General features: G+C 39.4%; 1 protein-coding gene across 1 annotated transcript in view; it reads left to right on the top strand.

The window, feature by feature from the left end:
- Nucleotides 1–2,721, top strand: part of LOC143018993 (uncharacterized) — a 621,710-nt gene extending 618,989 nt beyond the window's left edge. Inside the window, exon 5 of the mRNA XM_076174699.1 lies at nucleotides 158–2,721. Coding sequence (XP_076030814.1) covers nucleotides 158–825 — 668 coding nt within the window. The 3' untranslated portion in view covers nucleotides 826–2,721. The remainder of the gene's footprint in view (nucleotides 1–157) is intronic.
- The last annotated feature ends 7,279 nt before the right edge of the window (nucleotides 2,722–10,000 follow it).

A 10,000-nucleotide genomic window follows, 5' to 3' on the forward strand; every position in this document is an offset into this window, starting at 1 on the left:
GTCATCCTCAAGGTGCCACAATGTCGTTGGCATTTGACAGCATCGCCAGCAGTGCTGGTGCTCGGGTTGCCTTCCACTTAGGACACTTACTCTTGCTTAGGATGACCCCTCTGTACCTTTCCGACTGGTGTGACTAATTACTTGTTATCTGTTGCAGGCGAGAAGCCACACAAGTGCACCGTGTGCGGGAAGGCCTTCAGTCAGTCGTCGAACCTTATCACGCACAGTCGCAAGCATACGGGCTTCAAGCCATTTTCTTGCGACTTGTGCGGCCGCTCCTTCCAACGCAAGGTGGACCTCCGCAGGCACAAGGAGACACAACACACGGACCTCAGGGGCCAGGCGGGTGAGCTCCGGCCCCAGCACCCAGCAGCAGCAGCCGCAGCAGCAGCAGCAGCAGCAACACATCCCCCCCCTCAGCACCCTCCACCTCAGCACCCTCCGCCTCCGACTCAACATTCACAACACACAGTCTCACACCCACCACCTCCCCACCCCCAACCTCCGCCGCAGGTGTCGCACCCATCACCTGGGACACCTGCAGACCTGCGAACCACACAGGCACAGTCGCAGCACCTTCAGCAGTTACAACAGCAACAAACGCTCAGGTCACCGCACGCCGAACTACGACCTTCGCATCCCGACTTGCTGAGCTCGGTATCCGAAGTTCGGTCCACCGTACCTGATATCCGGACAACAACGCAAATGACGAACATTCGACAGCTGAACGACAATCGCACACCTGCAGCAAATGGCCCCGAACTCCGAATACCCCAACTTTCCGAACTTAGACCGCAGCTCGCAGAGATCCGACCCGCCAGCTAGGCGAGGGGTAGTCGTGAATGCTTGCTTTCATGACAATAGGGATTCTGACGAGAAATGCAGACAAAGAGTAACCAAGCCTTAGATAGATTCTTGAAAGGAGTGTAGAAGACAGTCAGAGGTCTTTATGAGTAAATGGGTTTCGAGTGTTGCATAATGACGAAATAAACTTTTGTCCTTGTGCATCGTATCCCGCCTACTTTTCTGTGTGTTGTGCGCATGCGTAGAGTTGCCGAGTGGCGCCTTAGGTTCTACTTACTCTATCGTAAAAAATCAGTCCGTAAAAAAAAAAAAAGAAAAAAAAATCATTTGTATAGATTTCATTCATTCTTTCCATTTTGAGCTTTGGAGGACAATAATAATAATGGTACCTATCATGATGAAATTCTAAATGTGGTGAATATTTGCTATGAGTACACACATATATGAATAAATATTTCCTTACCTATTAGAAATAGGCTACTTTCTGATAAACTACCGTTCTCTGTGAAGCCTCATTTCCCCCATTTTTATAGTTAGAGTTTTCTTATGTGCGGTTTCACATACAACGAAAAAAAATATCATCGTTAAAAACTGCTAAACTTTACTCCACCATGTTTAAGGACGTTGTCAATTCAAACACATTTTTGTCACATACGTGAACCACTCATCTTTCATTCTCGATGTTTAACGTGTCATTTTATAGATGTTCTTTAAGTGTAAGCCTTCTTGTTGTTGTCCATCCCCCATACAGTATAGGCAGCATCGCTACTCCGACGTGGAACCACCGGTGGTCGGAATCCTCCCTCTTTTCCAAAGACCCTCCTTCAGAAATCATTCACAGTTTCAAATAAAGGAATTGCAGTCGTCACCACGAACTCTTCATTCTAACCATGCTCTTGTCGAAATGCTCGTACTCACGACCATACACCTACGGAACAGAAAAGGAAAGGTTTAAGAAGACTCTTCGAAAATGAAATAGTAAAAGCAGGAATCGTACTACGTGAAGCTCAGCAGGACAGGAGTATTGTGGAATGAAAGTCGAGGGTTTGGCAGCAATCGATAAGACATGAGTCATAGCAGGATATTTGAAAATTATGAAGTAAATAGCCACTGAGGATTTCAGAGTGTCAGTGGAAAGAAAGAGGAAACCTATGAGGGTCTTGAAAAATACGAACGAATGTGTGTAGGCGGGGGTCCACACTAAGTGATGGCCCTCAGGTTTGTCAGAACATGGGGTAATGGTCTTACAATACAAAATAGAATGAAATGAGAAGGGGGAGGGATTGAAGGCATGTGGGGGTTAGGAAAGAGGAGCAGGGAGGATGAATGGATGGATGGATGAAACAATGGGTTGAGGATCTGAGAGGCCGAGATGCGCCCAGGAAGAGGGTCCTGAGGGTGGCTTGAAAGGAATTCTGGAGAACCGAAGGAACATGAGTGAGGTTTAGGAGAGGGTAGGTATATTGAACGTGTTTCCAGGTGGCTGAGAGAAACGTAGACCAAGATCCAGGAATCCAGGAGTATAGCACCATGTGATAGCCGAGGCAAATGACAATCCACTCTTTAAGTATTACCTCATCTCATCATTTCTTACTCAGACTGAAGTCTTGGGACAAACGCAAATGGAGACAATTTGAAAATTTAAAGTTTAGGTAAGTAGAAAAGACCTGGATGATGATTTGCAAGTGATTGGGCTGCCCTTGCCACAAGCAATCCATACAAAAACGAGCAGCACGAGCAACAAGAAGCATGGGAGCGGATCACGAGTAAAGAGCAGATGGAACAACGTGCAAGCAGTTACCGACAGACACCATGGCAAAGCCTACTTGCACGTCCAGCCAAATCCAACAGCGAATCTCAATGAACTATTTGTTTGTTGTTTGTTTTATGTCAGTTTGTTTGAATAAAATGTTTCCTAAACCTTCGATTATTAGTATGATTGATTTCAAATACCAAAAACGGAACAGAAAAGGTTCTACTGTCCTCGACCAGCCGATAAGACACCCAGACTCATCAAAGTGAGCCGTCCGACAGCTTCAGCGTTGGTTGGCTACACAACAGCAGCCAAACTATGACACAACGATTGTCTTGGAAACAGTTATGAATGCTTCTTAAAGATGTATGACCTCAGAACTTACTGATATCCACAAACAGACCATTGTGATATTTCTTTTTATTGACACAAGTGACACAAGATAGATATCTTATTTAAGGAATATGAATATTTCAGAAAAAATTGTAAGTGATGCTGAACACAGAAATGTATTTTGTTAGACAAAAGAGCAATCTTAATGTTTCCTACATTTTGTTCCAATCTAATTTTATCTAAATTATATGTACACTTTTCATATCCATATCTATTAGTCTTACTACATATTTATTTATTTATCCATATACAGTACACACATACATATATATGTATACATATATACATGTATACATATATATATTTACATATATTTTGATTGAAGTTCACAGCAGCTTCTGCGTTCACGACTTTTTTGCTGAGAAGTTCTACATCTCTGACGATGGAACGGTGAGCAATGGGTAGCTCCCATAAAAGTTATGGTACAGGCAAAGAAGGGAACAGTATATATACGGAACTAAATACTTAGTTCCGTATATATACTGTTCCCTTCTTTGCCTGTACCATAACCTGAAGATGACCTATGAAGGTCGAAAGCTTGTTTTAATAAAGTGTTCTTCATCTACAAGAACTTTCTATGTCTTTCGGACAACTTTTATGGGAGCTACCCATTGCTCACCGTTCCATCGTCAGAGATGTAGAACTTCTCAGCAAAAAAGTCGTGAACGCAGAAGCTGCTGTGAACTTCAATCAAAATTGTCTACATGAGAACCTGCTACCTAAATACACCAATTTACATATATACATATATACACATATACACGACTCGATGGCTCAGTTGGTAGAGTTCCCGGCTGTTACTACAGCGGTCCGGGCTCGAATCCCTCCCAGAGCTGAAATAATTTCAGTATTGATGCGCTGCGAGTCGTTACTCCAACTCTCTTGGGCGGGGAGTAGGGTATGTGTGTGCGTGTAAGGTCACAACATTACCCATAGATCGGTCATATATGAGCTCTGAGCTCTCTTCTGGGAGGGAAATAGTTGTCCATAAAGAGTCCAACACGTGATCCAAGACCATGGTGAATTACATAGATATATACATATACACATACACATATATACACATATATACATATCACACAAAGATTCCACAGTTAGAGGGGAACAAATGGAAAAACGGAAACAATCAATTTTGGCTGCCAACTGCAACCCTCTTTAGTGAAGTACAGCATTAAATGTAATACTAAGTCTATACATACCCCTCTGTCACCAGGGCGGATTTTGGAAAAGGCTTCAAGCAGCCGTTGGGACAGGTCAAATTACCTGGATTAAGGGCCCTGTGTTGGGTCAGGAGGGAGATAACTGCTAACCAGAAATCTCACCGCCAAATGTGGGACTATGTCTGGAGACCACTATCCTTTGGAGATGTTAGAATTAGGACATTCTTCGATAATTCAGCAACCTTCCTCCTAAAACCAAAACTAGATTTGAACACTAGTTTGGCCTTTCCCCAGCCAAAATAGTGTTCAAATCTAGATAAGAAGGTAATAAGATTAGAAAAAAGTAACAAGATAACAAAGTAACAAAATAACATGATAACATGACAACATGATAACAATATATCAAGGTAACAAGCTTACAAGATTACAAGATAACAAGACATGATAACATAATAACAAGGTAACAAGGTAACAAAATAACAAGATTACATGCTGAGAAAATAACAAGAAACAAGATGGCAAAATGACAAGATAATAAGATAACAAAGTAACACTTATACAATATAACAAGATAACAACAAAACAAGACAACAAGATCATAAAATAAGATAACAAGACAACAGTACAACAGGAGAACAGGAACAAAATGACTAGTTAACTAATTGAATAAGTGAAAAGATACCTATATACCCAGATAACCAGATAACTAGACAAATAGATAATTAGTTACATACAAAAATAAATATCTATATAAGTACATATTTATGTAATTAGATAACTAGACAACTACACAGTTAGTAAAGATAATAATCATAGAACCAGATGATTAAATAGATATATAACGAGATAATACGAAAATTAGTTACTAGAGAAATCTACAGCTAGATAAATGGATAACCAGGTAACTAGAAAGGGATAACTAGGTAAGCAGATATATAGATAAATGGATAATTATAATATAGATAAAAAAAATATTTATTTAATACTATGAAAATAAATAACTACAGAAATACAGAAATTGATAAAAAGATAAATAGATGAACAGATAAATAGTTACACTAATCAATAGATGATGATACATAGATAAATGAATAAATATATGAATAGATGAATAGATAAACGGATAAAGATGAATATGTAATAGACAAATATATAGATAAGGAGATAAAGATAAAAAAATAAATAGATAATCAGATACAGGTAAGTAGATAAACAGGTAAATAGATAATAGACAAATGGGTAGATAGAAAAAATATAATAAATAAATATATAATAGATCAATAGATAAATAAATAAGTAGATGAATAGATAAGAATATACATATATAAACATATAAATAGATTAGTAGATGAATAGATATGAATATACATAGATAAACATATAAGTAGATGAATAAATGATAGATAAAGATAAATATACAAATGAATAAATGAATAGATAAGCAGATACAATATAAACATATAAATAGATAAATAAATCAATAGATAAAATATGGAAAGATAAGTGGATAGATAAACTGATAAACAGATAGATACATAGATAAATAAATTAATAAATGAATACATAGAAAATACATAGATAAATAGATTAAAAGATGAATAGATAAATAGATAAACAGGTAAATAGGTATATAGATAAATAGATAAATAGATGAATAGACAAATGAATAAATAGATAAACAAATTAATAAATAAAAGATCAGTAGATAAATAGATATGTAGATAAATCAATGAATAGAGAAATAGATAAATAGATAAATAAATAGACAAATGAATGAATAGATAAATATGTAAATAGATGAATCAATAAAATTATAAATTTATAAACAAATGAACAGGTACCTAGATACCTAGATACCTAGATAACCAGATAACTGAAAACTTTGATAAATAGGTAACTATGCAACTAGACAGCTAGATAACCATCTAACTAGATATCTAGATAAAACATATATATATTGCCAGATGACTAGATAACTAGATAACAAAATAACTAGGTGACTACAAGTGGATAATAAGATAATAGAAATAATTAGTACTTCCTTCTGACGAGGAACAGTAAAGAAAATACATACAAAATTGATACGAGGTGAAAAGATCTTATTCTTGTTAACGTTACAGGGCTAAACGCGTGCATGTATAATCAGACACAGGGGTTGTATTTGGGATTTAACACGCACGCTACATCCCATTCAAAGCAGCCCGCGTCTCATTTCTAAACAACAATGTTTTCAAATCATATGTACGGTGCCATATTGCACCGCACTAGCACAGACGGGTACAATTAAAATCTAAAAACCATGCAGGTTTTCGAATATCAAATCGAGAGAACCTGGCGAGTTAGGAATTAATCATGGCACGAATATAATCGTCATGCGATATCAGCAACGTGGCATATGGCTGCTGGAATCTACAAGATTTACAGGGAACATCTCTTCAGCATGGAATGAGAGACCAATAAGAGGTCATGATATAAATCGATAAAGAGGAGGTGCCTGAGAGATATCAATAAACATAAATTTCTTATACGAAATGCGTTATCTTTTGAAATAACTTATATAAGGAAACAGTTGAAATAATAACATAAGGGAACTTAAACCCGAAGTAAACAAATGAAGAACAAGACAGAGGACCATACAAGTCTTCCTCTATACATTACTATGTAAATATGATTAAGTAAACATACATACACAGACATAGACACACACACACACATACACATACACACATACATACACACTCATACACGCACAAATACGCACACACACATACACACACACACGCACTCGCAGCTCCTCAAGTCTGAAAGAGGACTAACATTATACCAATTTATAAATGAAAAAATAAGGAAAAGATATTGAAATATAGATCATTGTACTTGACTAGCATCATTGTTTAAGGGGATATTAAAGGGCATGAGGGTTAAATTCACTAAAATAGTAGCACTTTAGAAGATAATCTCCCTGTACACCCTACAACTGTCTATCTATATACCAAAAGGACTCTTACCCCTTATAAGGGAGGTAACCAAGGTATGTATTTACTTTTTACACATCCAATACCCATGTGTTTCCACTTTTATCTTAAATCTTTGTGGACGAACAGCCACCACCCCCTCTTCCACTGCCTGAGTCAGAAGTAATGCAGTGAGACACAACACCTCGTCCGATAAAAAGTAATTAGAGAAAACAAGGACCTTCGGGTCTTTTCACTTTATTATCTATTCACAATCGCTTTCTACTCACATCTGTCTCTTTGCTTCTCTTTTCCCTGCTCAACAGACATTCTCTTTTTACCTTCGCCCCATCCATTCATCTCATTCTCGGTCCTCCCCTCAAGTTCACTTCATTCACTTCTGCCTTCTACGCTCTTTTTGGTAGTGTTCCTTCACTCATTCTTTAATATGACCAAACCATCCTATTATTCCTTGAGCAATCTTATCTGCCAACTCCCTTTCCACACCATCTCTTCACCCCATCTTCTCATTTTTCACTCTATCCATCCTCGTACTTCTTAGATATTTCATCTCATATAGATTTAAATTCCCTCTTTCTGCTTCCCTTAAATCCCAAGTCTCTGACCCACACAGTGTCGTAGGAACAATCACCCCTTACTTTCAATTTTCTCCTTTCTCATAACTTCCCGATCATTAACTGCCTTAGACCCTCCTCTTATCCAACAACAAGCGCAATGTGATCAGTAAACAACAACTGGCTCTCTTTCAACTTCCCTGCACTCTCAATAACTACCTCCAAACCCCTTCCCATCATTGTAGGAGAGGGGAGCAGCTGTACTTTCTTCTGGAAAGGATTATCGGCAGGGGAGTATCGAATACACAACGCTGAATTTGCCCTTCGCACTGCCCTCCTTGTTCCCTTCCCCGAGCTGCCAATCAGTCTGATCGAAAGACTGCTAATTTGGTGTGTCCCTCTGCCGGGGACAAATTTCACGATATTGATCTGTGCATATGCACCTACGTTGGATACCGAGGAGAAAATTAATGACATTCTATGACTACGCACACAAAACGTTGCTCGCTGTTCCCTTAATTACAGTGTTTTACTCATAGGCAAGGGTGGGCAGCAGCCACCATTTGTGGAAGGGAATTGCTGGACGACACGAAATCACGTCTACAATGCTGATGGATTAAGACTACTTACGTTTTGCTTCATGTATAAGTCAACTGTTACAAACAACAGATTTCAATTAAGGAGTAGGTACAAAGTAACTGGGATACACTCATGCTCCAGGTAGTGGTACTTACTCGATTACATCATAGCATAATCAGGCAGACTTCTCGGATTTCAAAGTAACATGCCATGACAATGTCGACGGAGATACTAATCATGACCTAGTACATTCCATCTTCTATTTGCATCTGAATTCAAACGTACACAGGAATAGCCCTGCTACTCGCATAAACACAAGTACCCTGCGAGAGAGAACCAAAAGAGCTACACTGCAACACACCACAGAAAGAGTCCTAATAACAAGAACACAAGATAACAACAATACCGGGGAACTCACTGCTGAATTAAAAATCGCAGAAACTTTGCTGAGTGAGGCCTGCAGTATACTAGGTTTGAGACACTGGAAAAAGAGAGATTAGTTTAATTAACAGAATCAGGAGATCCAGCTGTTGTCAATTAAGAGAAACAAGGCCTCTGCAGCTACTCTGATACCTCGACCCTCCTCAAGCAAAAATAAAACAAAACAAATGGAATTAAGTCTACTTTTGCGCAGTAGCGATGGACTTTTATTTTCATTACAGACCAGAAGGGCATCCTAAACAGATGCGCTGAGCCTTATCAGGCCCTCCTAGATAACAAGACCCAAGTGATCATATTACACTGGAGCCTCTCAAAGTAGGCCCACTTACAAAGATATTGACGACATTCCTAGCAGGTACAAAGTACAAAGTGCAATCACCATCATCATCAATTAGGTGCATACGCCAGCGAGCGCGTTGCTTCACTCACACGCCGGCGCCGCCAGTCCCCAGGTGCTATCAGAGAGCTCGAAAACAAGTCAGCTGGACCCGGCAAGCTTCCAGCAGAAATACTACACTATGGTGAGAAAGCTGTTGTGGGCTGCCTGCAGACACTGATTACTACAATAGAGAACACTGGCGGCCGTCGTTAACAGAGGAAGGCGGCAGTTCTTGTGTGACAATAGCTCGGGGCATCTTCTTGCTGACGGCAGTTGGGAAGGTGCTGCTGGCACGAATTGTGTACATTCGATTGCTGAAGTGGTCTGCTAAGGAAGTGTTACCTGACACACAGTGTGGTTTAGATGTGAGAGAGCCACAAATGACATTATATTCGTCGCTAGATGGCTACTTGGGAAATGCGTGGAGCAATACCAGGTCTTCACTTGGTGTTCATGGATTTCACTAAGGTTTTTAGCACCGTGGATAGACTAGTGTTGTCAAGTATACATAGGAAATTTGGTAGTCCCTCATGATCCTTGGCTCTCTCAGACCACTATTTGATAGCGCCGAGATTCGGGTGATGCACGCGGATGGGTAGCGCCAACTCCCCCCGCCCCCTTTTTTTTTTCTCGAGGTGGGCGTGAGGCTGGCTCCTGGTATCTTCAACATGTTTCTGGCAGTGATGAAGAAAGTTGCACTTCATTTGGGACGACGCTGAAATAATTTATAAATCTAAATGCAGTTTTAGAAGAAATATAATAGAATCCCTTATTAATAAATAAATTTCCCAATTGTAATATTTCCAATGGCCAATGGTCATCAGATTGCATAACTCCCTTAGCTGTACACTAACTGTGGACATAAATCCACCAATGTCCATGTAGCGCCGGACGCGTGACCTGAGTCCCCGTCCCTACCTGTTCACCTCACTACTTTTGTATATATACATGCTTTTCTGCAC

Source organism: Oratosquilla oratoria, chromosome 36 (assembly GCF_046742065.1).
Source record: "Oratosquilla oratoria isolate Oo_2021 chromosome 36, ASM4674206v1, whole genome shotgun sequence".
Lineage (NCBI taxonomy): Eukaryota > Metazoa > Arthropoda > Malacostraca > Stomatopoda > Squillidae > Oratosquilla > Oratosquilla oratoria.